This window comes from Vespa velutina, chromosome 6 (assembly GCF_912470025.1).
Source record: "Vespa velutina chromosome 6, iVesVel2.1, whole genome shotgun sequence".
Taxonomy (NCBI): Eukaryota; Metazoa; Arthropoda; class Insecta; order Hymenoptera; family Vespidae; genus Vespa; species Vespa velutina.
In genome coordinates, this window is record NC_062193.1 from 4,707,113 (window position 1) to 4,731,254 (window position 24,142).

Genomic DNA, 24,142 nt, shown 5'->3' on the forward strand with positions numbered 1-24,142 from the left:
CGAAGAATAATTAATCATCGTTCGATCGTTTCATTTATAAACGTATACATATTATTTTATCCTTGTTTATCATTGATAACGATAAATTAAGTAATTGCCATTTTACCAGATCTCGTTTAGTATCAGAAAGACGTGAGCAAAATAGAGAGAGAGAGAGAGAGAGAGAGAGAGAGAGAGAGAGAGAGAGAGAGAGAGAGAAAATGCGGTACGCCTTTAATGGTGTCTCACGTAATACGTAATACATGATATATTCGGTACGTCGGCTGATTTATAATACGTGATATGTAGATAGTATGTATATATATATATGTGTGTGTGTATATCGTATACATAAATTATATCATACGTTATAAATTGTACAAAATCCTTAAATGATTAAAACCCTAAACGATTACTTTTGGACGAAAATTTTGCAATTTTGCGAAGGCTTAAATCATTACGACATTATATATATATCATCTATGAAAGTCTTTCATTTATCATTACAGGGTGGAACGATAGAAAAGGAAAAAAAAAAGAAAAAAGAAAAGATTCTCAATCGTGATATTAAATATCGACAATTAATATTTTTTATGATTTTATAATCGGTCCTGTAGTTGTACGATTAAAAAAAAAAAAAAAAAAGAAAAAAAAAAAAATAAAGGGTTTAAAAAGTCTCGGAAAAGAAAACAATGATCGATTGTTACAATTATTTAAAAACTTTTCGTTCGATCTAGAAATCATTTTTGGCCAACAATCGCTTAAGTAAATGTATTTTTGTTATCAATCGTAAAAAAATTTCACTTTGATTTTATTTTTCCCTTCTTTTTTTTTCTTGTTATCCACATACATTATTTCTCTCCATAGAACGTAAAAAAAAAAAAAAAAAAAAAAAAAAAGAAAAAAAAAATCTTGTCACCGTCGTAAACATTAAGAAGATATTATTATATATACGCGTAATATCGTCGAATTCTTTGAATGAAGAGAAAATAAAAATAAAAACCATAATAATAATATTAACAACAATGACAACAACAAAAAATATATAAATATATACCCTTGTTCCTCATCGAGCGACGATCCCTGTTGTTGTTGTTGCTGCTGCTGCTGCTGCTGCTGTTGTTGCTGTTGTTGTTGTTGTTGTTGTTGTTGTTGCTGCTGTTGTTGTTGCTGTTGCTGTTGCTGCTGAAGAGATATTCGTACCACGTCGGTCGTCGACATGGTGCACCTCTTCAACTAAGAATCTGACATAATATATCCTCTTTATCTTTATCTTTGTCACCTCTTTATCTCTTTCTATCTCGTTCATTCAATATTTTATTCGTCTTTCTTATCACTTATCATATCCTAATCCCAATATTAATTTTATTTTGAAGGAGAAACGGGGGATGAGAGGCTCTGTCTCTCTCTCTCTCTCTCTCTCTCTCTTCTCCTTTCTTTCTATCTTTCTTTCGAAGAGAAGATTTAATCCGGTCCGTGAACTCGTTCGAAGTCGCGTTCGAAGGGTATCGGTGCGTGCACGTGCGCGTGAGAGTACACGCGACCGGCTGGCGCCCGTCAAGGCTAACGATAGAACTCTGACGACGACGACGACGACGACGACGACGACGACGAAGACGATGACAATGACGGCAAGAATGACGACGATCGATGATGACAATGACGACGACAACGTCTTCCTTTTCCTTTTTCTTTTTTCTATCTCACTATTTTTTCTTCTTTTTTTTTTGTTTTTTTCTTTTATCTTTCTTGTTGTTGTTTCTCCTTTTTATTTTTTTAATAACATAATATAAAAGAAAGAAAAAAAAAGGTTGTGAGCTGATCGAACGGAAAGATTTTTTGTTCGTTTAATTCCAAAATTATTATAATAACCGTCGTCCTTTATATAATATATATTTTAATAAAGTTTGAAATTATTGTATTCAAAAATCCCGCCGAAAAGTCTAGTTGTCTTTTGTTATTGACGATCACCGTGATTGGACGAAGGTGTATGTATGGACGGACGAATGGACGGACGTACGGACGGTTCTCCAAAATGGAAGACGCGAGAGAATGATCAAGCACGACACGCGGCGAACGGCTCACTGGCGTTCGTCGTCGAGTGTCGTGCCGCACCTCCGTTCCTTATTCTTCTTCTTCTTCTTCTTCTTCTTCTTCTTCTTCTTCTTCTTTTTCTTCCTCTTTCTCCTCCTCTTCCACTACTCCTCTCCTTTTTCTCTTCTCTTTTTTTCTTCTACCTGAACGCGCTCCTGCGACGCGCACGTACGCACAAATACATAACAGACACGCACACGTACAAGCATACGCACATACGCACGCACGCACGCACGCACGTACGCACGCATGCACGCACTACTGATATACGTAAGACGTCACTCAACGTTGCTTATAATTTCGATAAAGATGGAAAATGTAAGGAGAAAGAGAGAGAGAGAGAGAGAGAGAGAGAGAGAGAGAGAGAGAGATGGATATCTGAATCGTACACACATTGTGCGCCGTTGAAGCACACGTTTCTTTGACTGCGCACACATATACACCTTCTTATAATATTATATATACACTATCTATATGTATAAGTATATGTGTATGTGTATGTGTATATATATATATATATACATTCCTGCTTAAGTCGATCTTGTGAACACGTTCTTCGGTGTACACCGTACAAATGCGATTCTCTCTGCTTTCCTTAATTTAATAAAATACACGATTAACATTATTATTATTATTATTATTATTATTATTATTATTATTATTATTATTATTATTATTATTGTTAAGGTATATCCAAGTCATTTTCTTTGAGATTTTAATAATCAATTAAATGATTGAAATTGTCGAATGTATTTCTATTTTTCTTTCTTTTCTTTTTTCCTTCATTTTATTTTTTTCAATCGTTCAGCGATATTTCTGTCGTTGCGAAAATAATTTTACAAATGAAATAATGTCCCAAGTATTTCGCGAATATCGTGACGTGACGCGAACAATTTTTTATCACTTACACATTATATACGTGTACGTATATACGTGTCTGTCTCTATGTATATATAGGTACGCACGAAACATATAACCTCCATCATCATTTTAATACCCCGTTATAACATATTTTATGAACGGGACGTATATATATATATGTAATTCGTATTTTAAAAGGGGGAAAAAAAAGGAAAGAAGAAAAAAGAGAAAATTTCTCATCGATACGGAATTTAAATTCAAAGTAAAATTACATCGAAGATGAACGCTGTACGTTTACGACAAGGTGCACGAGCCGGTATAGAACGTTTTCTCTCTCTCTCTCTCTCTTTCTTTCCCTCTCTCTCTTTCTCTCACTCTCTTTCTCTCTCTGTCTCTTTTTTATCTATTTATCTATCTCTTTCTGTCTCTTCTTTTCAGGTAAACTCTGACGACGATCGTCCTCGTAAATGAGACGGTGCAGCTTCTCTTCCCCCACCCCTTTCTCGATCACTTCGTCCTCTCTCTCGCTCTCTCTTTCTCTCTTTCTCTCTCTCTCTCGATTGCTATTATATCGTTCGACAATTTTTACGAGATTAAGAAAAAACGTAAGAGAAAAACAAAAATAGAAAAAGAACGAACGAATGTACGAATATCGTTGTACTTCGTAAATCTCGGCGTTACGACGAAAATTTGAAAGGACGGTAAAACACTGGATACTACCTGTTGCGCGCGAGAAGCGCCTGTGCATAAACGACGTTCGTTACGCGCCTGCGCAGTTAAGACGCTAATACCCTCCCTTCCCCGTAACAAGACCCCTTTCCTTCGTCAAGACTACACCGTAAACCAATCGGCATTAACCGTCCTTCACGAAATTTGCCGAAGATACGCGACGATAATACGACCTTCTTTTAGCTTACCCGCCAAATTTCTTCCCGCCATTTTTCCACAACATTATTATTATTATTATTATTATTATTATTATTATTATTATTATTATTATTGTATATTATTATTATTATTAAATCGAAGAATTTTTTACATTATGTCTGTTCGTCTAGTTTCTTCCTTTGTTTTTCCCTTTTTTTTTTCTTTCGAAGAATTTTTTCATTGTATGGAAATTAATTTGTATTTTTTTTTTCTTTTCCTTTTTCATTCATCGATTGATCTTTTCGTTGATCTTGAGTGAAAGAGAGAGATAGATAGATAGATACAAAGAGAGAGAGAGAGAGAGAGAGAGAGAGAGAGAGAGAGAGAGAGAGAGAGATAAAAAGATAGAGTACGATCGAATGAATTACGTGTAACAATTCGATGATGCATTTAACAGAGTAAAGGAGTAAGGGAGGAGTTCATTGAAAAATAAGAAATAAAAAGTAGAAACGCAGGTGCGTATATTGCCCCGTTGGTTTTTCCTTTCGCACTCCGATCACGTGCCCAACTCCGGATGGTAATGTGTACTCACGTGAAATGCATTTAACTAGACCGTGCTGCTGCACATAAGAACCTCCGGATACAGTAAATAATATAATAATGCTTCCTCGTGGGACGTGCTAGTTCTTTTTTTTTGTTTTTCTTTTTCGTTTCTTTCGCTTTTTTCTTTCAATCGAGCTACTCTTCAAAGTGTCGTCTCGTTTTCGAATATATGCGCATTGTAATAATACTAATAATAATAATAATAATAATAATAATAATAATAATAATAATAATAATAATAATAATAATAGTAATAATAATATTATTATTATATCTGATTATAATTAATGTTAAATTAATTCGATCGAACGTAAAAGACAGAAGATATAAACAAACAAATAAAAAACAAAAATAGAGAATAATTAAAATTCGATAGACTTGTAAAGATATGACATCATTAATTATATGAATTACATTCTATCGAGACGTCATACGAAAAAATAATGAATGCATTTCGTATGAATAATTATGAAATAAAACTATTTGAAATATATTCGCTATGGGACATTGTAAGACTTGTCGAAAATTTTACAATCACGTTGATTTATATACAGATATATATATATATATATATATATATATATATATATATATATATATATACATACACACAGCCAGATACAATTGATTGATTCGAATTGAAAATTTATTTGTGCAATAATCGTAAATCGAGGGAGAATTATAAATTTGCAAGAGAAAAATTTTTTACAAGTAACGATTAAAAAAAATTCTCTTTCTCTGGCACATTTAAAATATTCTTTCTTTCTATAAGTATGTTTGAGAAAACAAAATTGAAATTCGTTTATGTTTGTTCTCCGTAGAGTCATATTATTTTATCTTTTTTTTTTTACTCAATTATTGATAACCGCAATTATTTTTTAGAGGAATCGATGCATGACAAAGACATTTGTCCCTTTTTTTTCCCTTATCGCTTGAAATAAGATCTTTTTCCTTTTTTTTTTTTTTTTTGTTTTTTTCATTTCATTTCATATCATTTCACGTATATGAATATTTTCAATATCGCACATTATTAAAGGTACGTTTAAAACAAGATACAATGATAAAATTTTTTCGGATTTTTCTTTTTTCTTTTCTTTTTTTATAAATTCATTATATTTATAATAATCTTATGAATTATGTTTGGACCAAGTGCACGTAAAAATATATGCATTATGCGCCAAATGATGCATCGATACATTAGATTGCACGATTACATGGCCCGTGTAGTTCATGATGCGATACGGTCCTTTGTACTATAATCCGTGTTTAATGGATCATCAAACAAACAACATTATACAATTGTTTAATTGCTAAATAATTAAAATAGCAAGTTATGTTGTTTGTAATTATTATTGTTATTCTTTTTTTTTTCCTTTTTAATGCGATACACGCACAGAGAAATACGATAAGTTTTAAATATGTAACATACGATATTATATGTATGGCACTTTCGGGTATCGTAAAATTTGGGCTTTTATATATATATATGTGTGTGTGTGTGTGTTGGTGTATAGTTTCTATAGTTTAGGCAGTATGAAAAATTGAGTCTTACATATTTTGTTGCAATTTTCAATGACATAGAAATTTATGTTTTAAAATACTCAGACGATCAATCGTAAAAAATAATTATTTTATACGACCGGAATAATTCTTTAATATTCATGCTTTAAATTATTATATTGGAATAATATAAAAGTATTCCAGGTGTTTAATTTTTTTAAAAGCTTAATTAATAATTTATAATTTCTCTAATACTTTTTATTTAATTTCAATCGACATAGACGGGCCATATGAATTTTTAATTCAATATTTGAAATTCAACAAGCTTTTATCACCGTATAGAAGATTGAGATGCAACTTTTACTCGGGCCATGTAAGCGGCGTTGCAATTCTCTCACGCATACATTTATGCATATCCATGTGTAACACACATACATGCACACATAAACTCACAAGCACGCGTGGCATTCATTCATGATACATACATAGTATACAATAAAGATGCTCTTGCACTATTCGTATTCTCATATTATTCTTATTTCTCTATTCTCTGTCTCTCGTATTGATATCACACCCCCCTCCCCTCTTACCGCACATTTCTAACACTCGAATATTCTTTCTTCTTGTTCTTTTGTTTCTTTTTTTCTTTTTTTTCCCTTTTTTTCATTTTCTTTCTTTTTTCCTTTTTTTCTTACTTTGATTCTCAATAAGAGTAACAACTTTCTTTCTATATATATATATATATATATATATATATATATATATATATATACATATATATATTATATATATATAAATATATATAAGTGGATTGAAAGTGAGAAAATCGACGATAATAATATTTTAATGGACATTTGTAAGAGTTCACGCGCGTACGATGACACACAATGTGTTATGTATATAAGTAATATGATCTAGAATTTTTCTTGCTGAAAATATCTATGAAATAACATTGGAGCAAATGAGATTGAAAAAGGTTCTAAATCCGATGAGAAGTAAAGGCGATAAGTTCCCATTAATTATCGTGATTCGGCCTTCGTTTTTGGTGGCCTAAAGGCTTTTAATTTTTTTGCTTTCTTTTGTTTAGTTGCATTCGAGCCAGATTGAAAAGCTTTCCAGCTATCGACTCGTGATTGTCTAGATTCTTCGAAGTTTCTTTGCCATTCACGTTCCAGGGCCGCTTGAGCTTCCGCGGATAATTCTTCCTCTCGTTTTCTCTTTCGTTGTTCGGCATCTCTGGTTGCTAATTCTCTTCTATATAATAATAATAAATTATCCAAAGGAAAATAAAAAGGTTTTCTTTCTTCCTTTTTTTTTTCTTTTTTTATATTTTTATCGATTTAAATCTCAATGATCAATATTATGAGAAAATGCTTACCTTCGTCTTTCCATATCGGCAAATAATTTCATTGTCATCACCCAAACAGCATGCCTATATCCTTCTTCGGTTTCTTCCTCTAACATAGTACCTGTCGAATTGTCAGTCTTGCCTTCTTTTTTTAATTTTTTCTTTTTCTCAGCGATCTACAAATCAATCTCACTACTATAGAGAGAATTTTGTCTATGAGTATGTTAATTTTATGATTGATAAAAACTTACCATGTGATCTGTACGAGCCTTTGCCTCTTCAATAACATCCATACATTTTGCTCTCGTTTCTTCATTTTCCAATGTCTTCCATGCTTTATTAACAACTGAAGAATTTAAATGAATTTATGATTAATTTCTGTTCAATCGATAATTGATAAATTGTCAAATAAAATGATTTATGATCAAAATGTCATTTACTTTCAAATGCTTGTTGTGCCCTCTCTGCGTCATCTTGATTCTTGTCGGGATGCACAAGTATTGACATCTAAAAATTAAATCCCTCCCTTATATTTAATGTTAAACTTACGAAAAAGTAAAAAAGAAAAAAAAAAAAGAAATAAAGAGAGAACATATGTACTTACACGTCGATATTTTTTTTTGATTTCATCTATAGAAGTACTTGGATCTATTTGTAAAACTTCAAATGGATTTAAATTAAAGTAAGAAGAACCAGGCCGCAATAATCTGTCGATTTGTTGTTTGGGAGTCAACACGGAATCCCTTTTTTCAATTTCTTTGACCTAAATAAATAAAGAAAATAATGAAATCATGTTAAACTGTTCTAATCACAGTTGGTATACATATATAAGGTTAGAATCTTTTTTGTATTAATAACTATAAGAAAAGTTAAATGAATTTTCTAAACATTTGCATAATCAAAATGTATTATTAAACGGATTAACGTTTGAAACATTTAAAACATTGTGAATTAATCGTCATAATGATATAAAACGATGTACACAAAGTGACGTTTGTAGAAATTTGGACTAAAAATGTGTTTCTTCACGTCGTTATGTAATAATAAAAAATGATCGAACGTATCGTTAAAAGGAATATGAATAATTGTTTAATATTATTACTAATGTTCAATGACATACTTCCGAATAAAATTCGTTGAATTCATCCTCCTTCTTCGTTGGAATTTCACTGGCTAAACTCGAGTTGGTTGCGGCCATCTTGATTTGTTCCTATTCGCGGCAAGTTCCTATGTCAGCCACCAGATTCTAATTGACGTAACGCGAGAAACAACGAAATGGACAGGATGCTTATCGAGCAAATATAGGAACGTATGGATTAGAGCATAAAATTTTCTTCTATATAACTTATATTACACAACCTAAAAAGGTTCATATAAATATATATATATATATATATATATATATATGTACGTTTATATATATGCACGTGTATACATATATATATATATATATATATATATGTATATATGTGTATATATATATATATATAAAATTTAATAATCGATAAAATTTAAGAATTTGCGTTTCTTCAAACAGTATTGAATAATATAATTTTTGCGTATCGATATAATATCTCGAAAATACTTCAATATATATATATATATATATATATATATATATATATTTTCTTTTTTATTAATATATATATGTATATATTATTAAAAAAATGATATACATATGAATCATTTTTTTTATTAAAAAAATAATAAAAAGGATATTTTTTTTTTGGGGGGGAATAATCAGGATGGGTACGTGTTTGTGTTTATGCATGGCTGGCGACATAAAATTTGTTATTATTTTATTAACAAAGCTTAACAGCCAATAATAAACAAGTAATGCTCCTTCGCACGTTTAATAAAGACATATAAAACGAAATGAAAATGGCAACATTCACATATGTTATTGCAGCATACACTTCTGTCAAAACTGATTTGACTAACAATTAATTTCTAACGACGTACGAGATATATTACTAAATACTAACACGCATTCTCTATATTATTAGACGAGAGAAAACTTAGATATTACATAAATCGTTTTAAGTTAGGACGTGTAAATACTAAATATACATAATATATACGGAGACACTATATGGACATCTAATACTTCGTTTTATGTCATTTTTTTTTTTTTTTTTTACTAATCTACCTTTGTAAATCTAGATTAGTATACTAATCGTAACTATTAAACTCCATAATAGACATAAAACGTATTTATTTCATTGTAATATAATAATAAATAATGTGTGCCACGAGAATCAATTTGTTCGAGATAACAAAATGGCGTAGTATGTAATAATTAACATACATAATTACGATGGTCCGATATGTCGTTCTTCGTTCTATTTTTTTTCTTTTGTTTTTTGATGGAGGGAGGAGGATAAAAGATTCCAATCAACAAAATCAAAGACAAACTTTTCTTATTTTTCTCTCTCTCTCTCTCTCTCTCTCTCTCTCTCTCTTTTCTCTTGCTCGCTCGCTCCCTCTGTCTTTTTTTTTTTTTTCTATCTTATCAAAACATCCGAATTTTTTTTCTTTTTTTCTTTTTTCTTTTTTTTTTTTTTTATCTTTTTCATATAAGAGTTACACGCGATTTATTTATTTATATTATTATTTTTTGTTGTTGTTGTTTTTTTTTTCTCTTATTCACGAATAAACGTAATCGCAGAAATACGATTCAATTTTTCGTCGAATCTCAAACGAAATGATACTCGCGACATATGAACATACAGTCTTCACACGACGGTGTATTTTCTTTTTTAAATAGTTTATAATTCTATACGTGAACTAGTGGTTAAAGATATCGACGATAGAAATTGGAAATTCAGAGGCGTATATAAGCATATCTACGTATACATATGTATATATATATATATATATATATATATATATATATAAATATGGAATCTATGGAATATCTATATCTATATTAAAAACTATAATAAAAATTGTTTATCTATTCTGTATGCGTGCGTGTGTGTATGTGCGTATATGTGTACGTGTGTCTGTGTGCGTCACAAAAATCTTCATTATTCTAAATAAATAAGACGTTGCACGAAAACGAAGTATATATATATATATATATATATATATATATATATATATATATTTAGGCTTTTCATATGGACAATTTGAAAACTATGAAAAAAAAAAAAAAAAAAAATAAATAAATACAGAAAAATAAAGAAAAAAGAAAAAAAAGAAATACAAAAGAAATAAAAAGAAATAAATTATTTTTACGCCTCTGTATAAATTTCGCCCCACATTTTACAATAAATTACACAAAGCTAGCGTGCCAAAGATAGAGATCTCAACGCTACTAATCTATATATCGACGTTCTAATCGTAATATATCGTGTGAAGCAATAATGGGGGGTGGGAGAGTTTGGGAAGGTGTGAGTAATAGGGTGATGCCATAGGGATATACATTATTTATCCATTAGAAATACAATTTTTTTTTTTTAAACAAATATCGAAATACGTGTGAACGAACGATCAACACAATAATAATAATAATAATAGTAATAATAATAACGTCGATTAATTCGATCGATTGTTCGCAAAAGGAAAAAAAAAAATTAAATAAAAAGAGTGCTCGTTCATCGTGAATAAGAAAGAAATCATACTATATTTTAATGTATTACGTATTACATCATAATCTAATTACATGCTAAACGCTAAAATTATAAAAATTGAATAATTCTAAGGGTTACAATATGGCATCGTTATTATTTCTCACTGTAAGTTAATAAAAAGGGATCACCGTACATTCGTTCTTTCTCTAATAAAGAGATTAGGGTAATGTTGAATGTAGATGTATATATATATATATATGTATGTCATTGAAAATAGATCCGTAAACGTGAAATTAATCGTGCGATTATTATTATTATTATTATTATTTTTATTATGATTTTGTTTGATTGATATCGTTGGTGAAAATAGAATTAATAAGATATCTCAAAAAGTATTGTTGTTCGAAAAAAATCGGACGAGAATGTCTCATTAAAATTCTTAATTTATACGTTCTTCCTTTTCTTTTTTCCTTCTTCTCTTTTTTTTCTTTCTTTCCTTCATTCTTTTCATCCTTCCTTCCTTCCTTCCTTCCTTCCTTCCTTCCTTCCTTCTTTCATTCTTCTCCTTTCTTTCTTTTTTTTTTCTCTTTTTTTTTTCTTTTGTTTTTAATCTTTACGCGCGCATATTTATCATTCTCCTTCTTTAGAGATTTTTCTCCGAAGAAGAATTTGTCAAAATATATATTTTCTTCGTAAAAATTGACATCTATAATGATAACTTATCGATACGCATATATCCGAGAATATTTATTATATCGTTAGAGACAATCGATATAAACGTGTACTTGTATATATATATATATATATATATATATATATATATATATATATATATGTATGTGTATACGTATACATGTATATGATTCGACGTAGATAGACAGTCGATAATTGTAAGAGAGAGAGGGGTGGGGGGGTGATGTGGGGCTTGCTTGAAGAGTTAAGAATGAGAGAGGAAGAGAAGACGAGAGTGTTTATTTTTTTCTTTCTTTTTTTTTTTTTTTTTGCTTTTCCTTTCTTTCATATATGTCGTGTGTACGTATGTGTGTGTAAATGTATAGATATATGTAGATATTGCGCATGATGAAGCAACGAGATATGTTGAAACAGTTGATGCCTGAGACAAGTAATAATAAGGAAGTACATATATTGAGATAGTAAACGTTTAGGTATGATTATATAGACGATTAGATTTGGTCGAAATTTTATACCGTCGAATGGCAAGCATACTTATATAATGAGGATGGGATAGGTTATAATTGAGAGAGGAGAGGTGGCGCGGACAAATAGTGGATGGGTGACTTGAGGGATGGTTTTTAAGGATCAACTAACGACAAAGAGTTTTATTTAAAAGTTAAGTTTTTTTTTTTTATCGCGACAAAGACGACATAATTTATCTGTTTCCCTTTTTTTTGTTCTTTTTTTTTCTTTTCTAATTTCTCTAATGACGGATCCAAAATGACTTAGACGTCATTTATCAAACGCGAATGACGATGAGAGAGAACATTGAGGTGAGATACCTTGACCTTGACAATGATATACTCAGGATCACTTTCTAAATTTTTTTCTCTTTTCTTTGTTTGTTTCTTTTTTTTTTTCTTTTTTTTTTTCTTTTTTTTTTCTTAATTTCCAAGTAAATCTAGAAACTCGTTAGTTTCTTTGCCATCGATTCGATTAACTCAAATAGTTTTGATGATAGTTAATCGAGGATTATTTTGTTTGCGAGACAAGATCAAAGGATCTCAACGTAAGATAATTTAATATAAATATATATACGCATACACTATATATATGTGTGTGCGTGTATATATATATATATATATATATATATATATATATATATATATATAAAGATAATATATATGACGGCACGATTAATTTTTATATCTACCATATAAAGAATTCTTTAAACACATTAGGTAGATCTCTCATATCCGACATTATCTTTTTTTTTTCTTTCTTTCTTATATACTTATTATATGAATTACACATAAGTTCATTACTCGATCTCGATGGATCATCTCTGAAAGACGATCTCTCTTACTTTGTCTCTCTCTCTCTCTCTCTCTCGCTTTCGCTCTGGCTGATTCTTTTTATTATTTATTTATTTATTTATTTATTTATTTATTTATTTATTTATTATTGTTATTGATGTTAAGGGGGTTAAGGGGGAGATGAGGGATCGGGGGAATTATTGACGGCCTCCGAATATTATATCGAATCGTCGTGGGTTTTAATCGACTTTATATTTTATAGATTTATCGATCTCTCTAACGAAGAGATGAATCCAACGAGAAACGATATATTTCTTATTATCGTTAATATAATGTAATATATATATATATATATATATATATATATATATATATATATATATATATTGTTATACGTATGCAAGTACTTACAACTTACACAACACACACTCTCTATATAAAAATTTCGCGTAAACGTCCATATATATGTATATGTATATATTACACATACATATAGTAGGTATGCACAAATACACTCTTACGGCGCGCGAAAAAAAAGTGAAAAGAAAAATAAAAAAAAAAAAGAGAAAATGAAAAAAGAAAAAATAAAGATTATATATTTTCGTATGTATAAACTTTCAAAATCTATTTTGGCACTCTCCTAGTTTCGTCAAAAAGGCGAGCACGCTTTTTCTATATTCTTCAATTCAGAGACATTGCATTGGAGTATCGATTTACTCTTTCGCTACACATACTTGTAATTTTACTTTATTTTATTTTTAACTTTTACTTTTACTTTTACTTTTATCTTTACTTTTATTTCTTTTTTTTTTCTTTTTCTTTTTTTTTTTTTTTCATCATTTTTTATTCATTTGTTTGTCCGTTTGTTTGTTTTGTTTTTATGCTTTACAATTACATTATATAGATAATAATAATTATTATATATCGTCCTTATGTTTATACGTTAATTGGTCTAATCGTAAGAAAGTTTTCGTTTTTTTTTTTTTTTTTTATTTTCTTTTCCTCTTCTTTTTTATTTTCTTTTTTTCTAATTTTTTTTTCATTCTTTTCCTCTTTTTCCCCACTCGCATACAAAATATTATCGGCTGCGTCTTATTTGTTTATTTTGTTTTTCTTTTGTTTTTTATTCTTATTACTAATGTTAATGTTAATATTAATATTATTATTATTATTATTATTATTATTATTATTATTATTATTATTATTATTATTATTTTCTTTATTTAATTTTACTCTTTCTCTTTTTTCGCTAAAACAAATTTTATTTACGAAAAACTTTTGTATATATATATATATATGTGTGTGTGTGTACATATATATGTATATATAGTTACGCACTTCAATCGTATTACTTCCAATATCTGTTATATTGTTTTATTCCTTTTTTCTTTTTTTCTTTTTTATCTCTTTTTTTTTTTTTTGTTTCCTCGGTTCGATTTAAGCGTAAATTATTATGCATATACCGATAAGCGATCTCGTGGCACCTTTTTTTTTTTTCTTTTTTCTCCCTTTTAACACGATTAAGCTTCTCTCACACGAACGAACGAACAAACGATCGATCGATCGATCGATCGTTCGATCGATCTTTATACGTGTTATATATATATATATATATATATATATATATATATATATATCGCGAAAGGCCAGCGCGTAGCGCGTATGAAATAATAAATAGAAATGAAAATGTACATATTCTCTTCGCAATTAAATCGCGAAAGAATTTGTTTTTCTGGTGATAAATCACACCGATATATCGATTTAATACATATCTCCGTCCTAAATCGACATCATTTAATAATATTTTTGTTATTATGTGCTCGGTTTAAAATTAACGAAGAGAGGCACGTGCGATTAGAAAATATATAAATATCCATCCCACGATATTTATGCTTAAACACGGCGCGTTTATAATAATAATAATACATATACATATACATACATGTAGATGTATGTATATGTATACAATTCTTATTACACATAATGTATTTATAGCAGTTATTCACAATAAAAGCTCTATATATTTCATAGACAGTCATTGCGAATAATGTGTTCACTGATAGATTATTGGCTGGATGCAGACCGTTAATAAATATAATATAATGATAATTAATTATTTTTTTTCCTTCGACGAGTTTGATTCTTTTTCTTTTTTTTTCTTTTTTTTTTTTCTTTATGTTTTCATTAACAATCCCGACGAAATGTTAACGTTCAATTAATCGATGATATTATACATTTTTTTCGCGTAACGTTATATAGGTATGTCCGTTTCGAAAAAAAAAAAGACAAAAAAAATTCTCTTTATAATTCTTTTTTTAATTTTATTTTTATTTTTTTCTTTGTTCTTTTCTTTTTTCACTCTTATCTCTTCCTTTTACCAATATAATTATACGTACGTTACGTCCTATTTTCTTTTTCTTCTTTCTCCTCTCTTTTATAATTTTCTGTTATCGTAAAGTTAAGAAAAAACGTATGCTCAAAAAATACTTTCGTCTTTGTAAACTTTGATTTTTGTTTCATCAGCATGTATTTTTCTTTTTTTCTTTCCTCTTTTTTAATTTTATCCCTTTTAATCCTTTCAAGTCCCGAATCTCTCTACGCGTATATAATAATACCTATGTATAGATATACATATACAGGGCTGACTGGGTTGGATATCGGGGTCGGGCGAGAGTACAAAATTAATTTCAAGATAATTTTAATAATCGATTACTATCATTTAATTGTGCCATTACGTAGGTCGACTTTCGGATAATAATTTTTTTTTTTATCGACGAATACAAATGCGGGTATAAAAAATCGGCTTCGTAAAAAAGGTCTCGGAAATGAATAGTCGTGCAATAATGAAAGAAAAATAAAAAAAAAATAAAAAAATAAAAAGATAAAGAAAATTAAAAAAAAAAAAAATTTTCTTTTAAATCGTGCAATGATGACAAAAAAAAAACAAGTAAAATAGGAAAAAAAATTTCTTTTAAAGTCATATTCTCGACCGACCCTTTCTCTCTCTCTCTTTATATATATATATATATATATATATATATATATATATATATATATATCTACATATATATATATCTATATATGTATATATATATATATATACATAAGTATTTATGTATCGCGTATATGCATTTCAATAAATTCTCACGTTTTCGTTCGTACGAATTATAAAATACGCGATTAGAAACGCCTTTGATAATTCTAATATCGCCGAATCGTTTGTGTTCGAACAAAATTTAATCGATTTATTATATATATATATATATATATATATATATATATATGAATGTATATATGTATGTATGTATGTATATATTTATCTATATCGCGCACCTGTATCCAGCAACGTTTAATGAAACGAGATATTCGTGGGGACCCTATTGGGTTTGATTATCTATTTTGATGATTTGCTTTGACTGCCTTTTGATTAGCAATATGGACATTGATGGGACGGAGATGAAAGTGATGATTGGTGGTGGGTTGTTGTTGGTAGGAAAAGAGGGGCGAGGGATGAGCGGGGGCAATCGATAAGGATGAGACTAAGAGAGATAAGGGACACACAGTTGTAGTGCGGAGGGAAAGGGTGACTATAAGCGTTGCCGAACATGTCTCTTTTTTTTCTTTTTTTTTTTTCTTCTTTTTTTTTTTTGTTATCGAATAACATATTCGTTCACATGTCCGACACGCAATTACATTTTGCATTTTGATTTTCGGGCTGTCAGCCATATTTTTTTCTTCTTCTTTTTATATTATTTATATATTAATATATATATGTATATATATATATATGTATATGTAAATGTATATATTTATATATTTGCTCTCGTGTGTTACGATTATTAATCTTATATTGATATACGACGTGAGACAAAACTCTGTCGAGGTTAAAAGGAAGGCTGTTCGATTCGAACAAATCGATTCTATTTATACCTCATTCAAAAGGTTTCAGAATTGAGAAAAATGTTGAAATTGATAATTTTCATTTTATTTTATTCTCTTTTGTTATGCTTTGTTTCTCGATTCTTACAAATATTGAATATTTTATTTCTTTCCTTTCTTTATTTGGCCGTGTTTTCTCTTTCTCTTTTACTTTTCCTTTTTTCTTTTTTTCTTTATTTTTCTTTCCGATTGATATTATTTTCCTGATTTAATTAAAAGATTTTTTTTTTATTTAGGTATGCGCGTAATTTCTCTCACAACGATTTTGTTATATCTCTTTGCTCTTTAAGCGTCGTTACGTCGACGCTATTAAAATTAATAATTAAAAAAAAAAAAAAAAGTATTACTAATAAAGGAAGCGTTTTTATAAATGTGTATACATATAAAATTTTATCATAGAGAAATTCTTTGATTAATATTTTCAAACGCATTTTTAAAGGGGGAACACCCTTTTTTTTCTTTCCTCTCTTCTTTTCTTTTTCTCTTTTTAATCGCGGTCGTATTTGTCTCTCTATCGTTTATCGTTATTATATTGTTATTATGATATATGGATTTATATATATATATATATATATATATATATATATATATATATATATATATGACCATTCATTATATATATATATATATATATATATGACCATTCATTAATGATGTTATTCGTGTATGTATGTATCTATATACGCGTGAATGTATATATGTATGTATGTATGTACGTACGTACATATATATTTATTATTAGGTAGAGCACTTGGAAAAAATGGCACATTCTTCGTGGGGTGACGCGGGGAGTGGAAGAGACAGCAAACTTATTGGCCGTCTCGTCGCAGCGATCTAATTATTACAACCAATATCGAACACCATCAATGACACACATATGTATACATACACGAGTTATATATACATATTATATGTCCATTGTTTAGACGACAGTTTAACGACGATTACGCGCTCACGATATGTTTATTATTAATTACGAATCAAAGCAACGATTAGATATTCTTTTACGTCAGTTATAAATTCGTACGTATATTTCTTTTTTTATTTTTCTTTCTTTTCTTTTTCTTTTCTTCTTTTCTTCCTTCTTATCGCGAATGAGATCAACGATTGATAAAAAAAAAAAAAAGAAGAGAAAGCAAAAGAATAATTAAAAAATAAAAAAATAAAAGTAAATAAATGTTTTTCTTCTTTTTTTTTTTTTTTTTTTCTTACTCAAGGACACGGAACATTGCTCGTGATATACTTTCCACTTTAATGTAATTCTAACAATGACAACGATGACACAGGAGAGACGATATTCTAATAAAAATTTATATGTATGTGTATACATATATATGTAGATTTGTATTATCGATTAATCTCTGTTTCGACAGTAAATATAATTCATGTACATTTTTCCCCTCTTTCTTTCTCTCTTTTTTTTTTATTTTTTTCATCCCTCTCTCTTCCCCTCTCTCTTTCTCTTCTTCCTTTCTCCTCTTTCTCTTTCTTTCTCTCTCTCTCTCTCACCCTTTTTGATCTTAAATCTTAGCTATTTATACGAACAGAGAATTTTTATCACGATTATAGTTAAATCTTCATTTTTTTTTTGTAATGATATATTTAAAACAGAAAATGAAAAAAAAAATATATATATATATATATATATATATATGTAAAAAAAATTAGAAATGAATAAAAATAGAAACGAGAAAGTGATAAGAAAATCGTGATCTCGTTTTTTATTATTTTCTCTTTTTTTTTTAATTATTATTATTATTAGTATTTTTTTCTTATTACTTATTATTATTATTAGTATTTTTTTCTTATTACTTATTATTATTATTATTATTATTATTATTATTATCATTATTATTATTATTATTATTATTATTATTATTATCATTTTTATCATTATCATTATCATCATTATCATTATCATTATCATTATTATTATTATTATTATTATTATTATTATTATTATTATTATTATTATTATTATTATTATTATTGATTTTTTGACTAGAGCACCGATATGTCTATAAAACGTATGCGCCGAGGATGGGGGTTTTGGGGGAGGAGGGGTATTGCCTTATTTCTTTTTCCTTTTTTTTATTGAATTTGATTTGTTTATTTTTTAATTTTTTTTCTTTCCTTTTCTTTTTTTTTTTTTCTTTCAGACAATGACGGATATTTTTTGTTCTTTTTCTTCGCTACTATTTGTCCTGTTGTGTAGGTATAGAAGATATCACTGTTTCCTTATCTCAGGATCGCGGAAATTTGACTAAATTTTCTCGGAAAATCGAAAATTTTTTTTCTTCTTCTTGTCTCTGTTTTTTCTCCCTTTACATATTTCCTTTCCCGTTGTTATTATCAAGTTCTCTTTTTCTGTTTTTTTTTTTTTTTTTTTTTTTTTTTTTTTTATTAAATTTTTTTTATTCCTTAATTGTTTTATTTTTTTTTCTTAGTTTAACTTTTTTCATTATTTCTTCTTCTTTACAAAAACTCGACAAGTATACGATAATCGTGATAACGTACGGGATACGTGATAACGTTGTTTTTTTTCCTTTTTTTTATTCTCTCTCTCTCTCTCTCTCTCTCTCTCTCTCTTTCTCGACTCTTTATTGACACAACACATATACGCGCAACCCATACACGTTGTCATGAAAATCGAGTTCGAGCGCATAAAGCAAAAAAGAAAATGTCCTGTTTCACACTTATGTCTTTCATAATTTTTCGCAGTTACGTCCAGACGAATTATCAAGGACTAACACGCGTTTTTATTATTATATACAAATGTGTATCGGGAAAATTGTTGATATGGATGATAAGGGTAGTAAGGGTGGGGTGGGAGGGGGGGCGGTTGGTTGATTGGTTGGCGGCAAGTTGAAGATGAAGGCTATGGAATGTTAAAAGGGAAAGGGCCAAGTGTTTTACTTCCTATCTAATTATCTTGATTTTACAAGCGACGTTAATAGCAACATTTTTCTTTCTCTCTCTTTTTCTCTCTCTTTCTCTCTCTCTCTCTCTCTCTCTCTCTCTTGTATTTTTTTTTTTTTATTATCTTCTTCTTCTTCTTCTTCTTCTTTCTCTTCCTCTTTCTCTTCTTATTTTTCTTTTTCTTCTTCATTATTCTTTGATTAATAAAAATCACAAAGGTAAGCCGCGCGATCGAAAGTTTATGAGAACTTTCGCGCGATTCGCTCATTAAAATTTTGTGTTCGAATGTGTAAGCGGCTATTCCGATCGAGATCAGAATCTAAAGGGTGTTCCTTTTCTTTTATTTATTTATTAATTTTTTTCTTCTTTTTCTTCTTCTTTCTTTGTTCTTTTTTTTTCTTTCTTCTTTTTTTTTCTTTTTACTTATTACTTCTCCACTACGTAATTTTACTCGATATTTACGCTTTTAATAAGTCATTACTTCGAGAAAGTTAATTGGTAAATAATATATATATATATATATATATATATATATATATATATATATATATACTAAAGAATAAAAAAAAATAAATAAATAAATAATAAAAGAAAAAAAAAGAAGAATGTCTTTCAACGCATTGACGATCGTCGTTCTTGTTCGTCCGATTTCTTTTTTTTTTTTTTTTTACACTACTATACTAAAAACTCGATATTTCTGAATATTTTCATTCGATTAGAAAAATGATTTAAAAAAGCTCGCATCATGATTATTCGATCGTCCTGATGCATTTAAGAAAAATAAAATCAAAATGTATCTACTATTTCTAATTATCCTTGATACCATATATTTATAATTAAAAAGGAGATGAGCTATCGCTATGGGGAAAAAAAGATAAAATAAATAAATAAATAAAAAGAAATGCGATAGATCTATAAAGAGCATCTCGAAAGAAAGCCGAGGATTATAATAAATTATCTCGATTTAATTAGGAATAAGGTGATACCATGGTCTGTGCACCCCCTTCACCGATGCGCCTCAAAATGACCTTCAATTTATAAGGTCATCCGTGGCGAACGGTGGAGGGGGTCCGGCCGCTATGCTTGATCCAACTCGTGACAAACCTCCATGTAATCTGGATTGTGCATTATATCCTTTATCATATCCTTCAGGATCGTGTAACGTGGAAACATAGGATATATCTTGGAATTGTTGTACTCCTCCTAAGAAAAGAAGAATATTCTTATATAATATCATTTTTATTATTATTATTATTATTATTATTATTATTAAAAAATAATTAATTTATTAATTACTAACTCATATATATTTTAAATGAGTTTTTATGAATTTATACAATATAAAATTTATACGATTTAATAATTAATAAATTACATAGATGAAAGATCATTGTACTAATAAATAATTTTTTCGATAATATCTAAGAACGATCGAAAGATTCTATATCCTCTTACGTTTCATTTTCAATGTAATTAAAAAATATACTTTTTTTTTCACGCGCAGAAAAAAAAATAAAAGAAAAAAGGAGGAAAAATAAAAGAAAGGAAAAAGATTATTATTGTACGATGATCAAAATAAAAAGTTGTTTCATATCAGTAAATCCGGATTTTCTTCTCTATCGTTTACCATTCTGTTGGTAAGTAAGAGAAGATAAAGAGTAAAGTAGATATAAAACACAAGTTCTTTCGCCTTTCGCCTTCCATCTATCTCTTTACCACGTGTGACGTTTCACTCTTATATAGATTTTTACCTTTGTCAAATAGAAAAGGAAATCCCCCATGGTGTTAAAGTGATTTACGTATATAGCTTTCAATAACGTCACGCCATATGTTATGTCGAAGCAATGTCGGTTAAATCGAAATCGGCGTGGAAACGTTTTAAGACACCGAATCCGGTAAGATTAAATGTATCTATTTCTCTCTCTCTCTCTCTCTCTCTCTCTCTCGCTTTTTTTTTTCTTTCATTCGAACCTTATATTCGATAGAACCCGATATACGCTTTTCTGGCACGAAAACACGACGAAATGATACTTCGAAAATAAAAAAAAAAAAAAAAATAAAAAGAAAGTTCGAACGAGTTTCTTCTTCGAGTTCTCTTTTTCTCGATCGTCAACACTTACACTCATACAAGTTCATAATTTTTATTTTTTGCCGATAGAAAAAACTTGTTATATCTATCCTCTGAGAAATCTATAAATCCATCGAACCTTTTCCTACTTTTCCATGATACTATTTTCCTATTTTCTTTCTTTCTTCTTTTTTTGTTTTCTTTTTTTTTTTTTCATATACATATCCAATATAATAATTTGTCAGATAATTATTTTAGATAGTTTTCTTTCATTTTCATTCTTTTCAATATTTATTGATTTATTTATTGATTTATTTATATATATGTATATTTTTTTTTGTATACGCCTATTCAATATTTAATAATTTTCGATTTTCGAAAATGAAAGAGAAATAAATTATTTCATTTCAAATAATTTGAAGAGTAATTCCACTTTTTGATCCTTATTTATTTATTTATTTATTTATTTATTTTTGGACTTTTTTTAATATCTTTTATTTTTTATACACACCTTTAAAACACGAATAAGATTCCTAAGTCCCGTATACTTTTTCAGCAGCCTGTACAGATCATTGGTCATCTGGGTATTCTCCGATTCGATCATTGCCGTTGTCATACCTGCGTCAACGAAACAATGGAAGAAAAAAATTAATTGCCGGTAAAACTCGGGACTCAATGTATACGCAGAAATATTTACGAGTCATTCAATAATATTTTCTTTTTCTTTTTTTTCTTGCTTCATAACAATCATTTTTATAATATATCGATGATTAACAAATAAACGCGGGAAATTACCATTAGTAGAGAAAATTACCATTATGATTAAATTCGATATAACAATTATTGATAATTGCGATAGAATGGAAGTATCGAACGATAATATTTTCGATTGGAGTAAAACTGATTTTTCTCTTTTTCTCTCTCTCTCTCTCTCTCTCTCTCTCTCCACGTATACATTTTTTCTTTTTTTCCTTACGTTCTAACAATTAGATATTGAAATGTATGTAGATAATAAATAGGTTGAAATTTCACAATAATAGTTTATCAATTAATAGAGAGAAACTTAATTCAAAATTATATATAATGAACCGTATGAAAAATTGTAACAATGAACTCAACATTTATTTTTCACCATAAGTCATTCGTTTCAACTCTCTTATGTATTAAAAAAAAAATATATATATATATATATATATAATTTTTTTTTTTGTATTTTTACTTAATCTTTGACAAATCGTTAAACTCGTAATTACAAAAAATAAAATAAATATTATTATCATTATTATTATTACCATTATTATTATTATCATTATTGTTGTTATAATTTCTCGTTGATGAAATGAAAAAGAAAAAAAAAAAAGAAAAAGGAAAAGAAAGAAAAAAATTTCATACGACTCGAGCCCATATCCCTTTTCTTTTTATTCCCCTCTATTGTTTGCCCATATCAATTTTCTGACAAATGCGTTTCGACCTTCTGATATCTCGATACAAATTTCATTGATGCTCAGTTGGTCTCTTCTTTTTTACTTTTTTCCATCTTCTTTTTCTTTTTGTCGATCGTTCGAGAGCACGTACGACAGAAAATAATATATTATTCATGCTTGGAAACTTTCCAACGAAGGCGATAGCTATCGTCCGTCGCTTTTTTCCGCACAATTTGCCGTAGGAAAAGGGCCTTTGCTCGAGAAAGAGATCAGTGATCCTTCTACACCCTTCTCTTTCCCTCTCTCTCTCCCCCCCCCTCTCTCTCTCTCTCTCTCTCTCTTTCTCTCTCTCTTTCTCTGTTCATCTTCCTTTTCGAACGATACTTCGGAGTAAATTTACTTGGACTTTATATCCGGATACCTTGGAAACTTTGACTTTGGTTCTTTACGTTGAAATTAATATTTGCGAGTTAAAGAATTGATTGATATTTATTAATATATAATAATTTATATATTTATTTATTTATATAAAATTATATGTATATATATATATATATATATATAATGATATATTAAATATTTTATAATTTATAAATTATATTTAATATATATAATATGTATTATTTATATAATATAATAATATATATTATATTAATAATGCATATATATAATATGTATAATTACATATATATATATATATATATATATATATATATATATATATATCCTATACATCTACACATATTGAACAAACATTTATATATCCAAAAATATTTTTCGTTTATCTAATTATTTCCAGGTCTCTCTGTAATCAACAAATCAGATTAAATCGATTACATTGATTCGATTGACAATTTGTCTCATTGATTGGATACACCAGAGATTGGATGTATTCTTTCTGCTTCCTTGCTTCTCTTTGTCTCTCCCTCTCTCTCTTTCTCTCTCTCTTTCTCTTTTATTACGACTAATCGAAA

At 28.5% G+C, this 24,142-nt stretch overlaps 3 protein-coding genes across 10 annotated transcripts in view; all 3 read right to left on the reverse strand.

The window, feature by feature from the left end:
* The window catches only part of LOC124949853 (serine-rich adhesin for platelets-like), a 51,200-nt gene extending 47,569 nt beyond the window's left edge, over window positions 1-3,631 (reverse strand). For 3 of the 6 annotated variants that reach the window (XM_047495595.1, XM_047495597.1, XM_047495596.1), the window contains exon 1: window positions 1,037-2,375. In XM_047495595.1, coding sequence (XP_047351551.1) covers window positions 1,037-1,200 — 164 coding nt within the window. In that variant the 5' untranslated portion in view covers window positions 1,201-2,375. Of the gene's footprint in view, window positions 1-1,036; window positions 2,668-3,206 lie in introns of those variants that run through there. The other 3 variants (XM_047495599.1, XM_047495598.1, XM_047495594.1) reach the window with 2 other exon arrangements.
* Window positions 3,632-6,474: 2,843 nt separating this feature from the next.
* Window positions 6,475-8,498, reverse strand: LOC124949859 (dnaJ homolog subfamily C member 8). Its single transcript, XM_047495625.1, has 6 exons — window positions 8,373-8,498; window positions 7,857-8,015; window positions 7,693-7,759; window positions 7,504-7,598; window positions 7,283-7,428; window positions 6,475-7,158 (listed from the first exon to the last, which is right to left on the reverse strand). The coding sequence occupies exons 1-6, from the start codon at window positions 8,448-8,450 to the stop codon at window positions 6,924-6,926; spliced, it is 780 nt and encodes a 259-aa protein (XP_047351581.1). The 5' UTR covers window positions 8,451-8,498; the 3' UTR covers window positions 6,475-6,923.
* The window catches only part of LOC124949861, a 99,651-nt gene continuing 83,989 nt past the window's right edge, over window positions 8,481-24,142 (reverse strand). For 2 of the 3 annotated variants that reach the window (XM_047495630.1, XM_047495629.1), the window contains 2 exons: window positions 22,256-22,362; window positions 20,225-20,879 (listed from right to left, as the gene is read on the reverse strand). In XM_047495630.1, the coding sequence (XP_047351586.1) occupies window positions 20,754-20,879; window positions 22,256-22,362 (233 nt within the window). In that variant the 3' untranslated portion in view covers window positions 20,225-20,753. Of the gene's footprint in view, window positions 8,499-20,224; window positions 20,880-22,255; window positions 22,363-24,142 lie in introns of those variants that run through there. The other variant, XR_007101181.1, reaches the window with a different exon arrangement.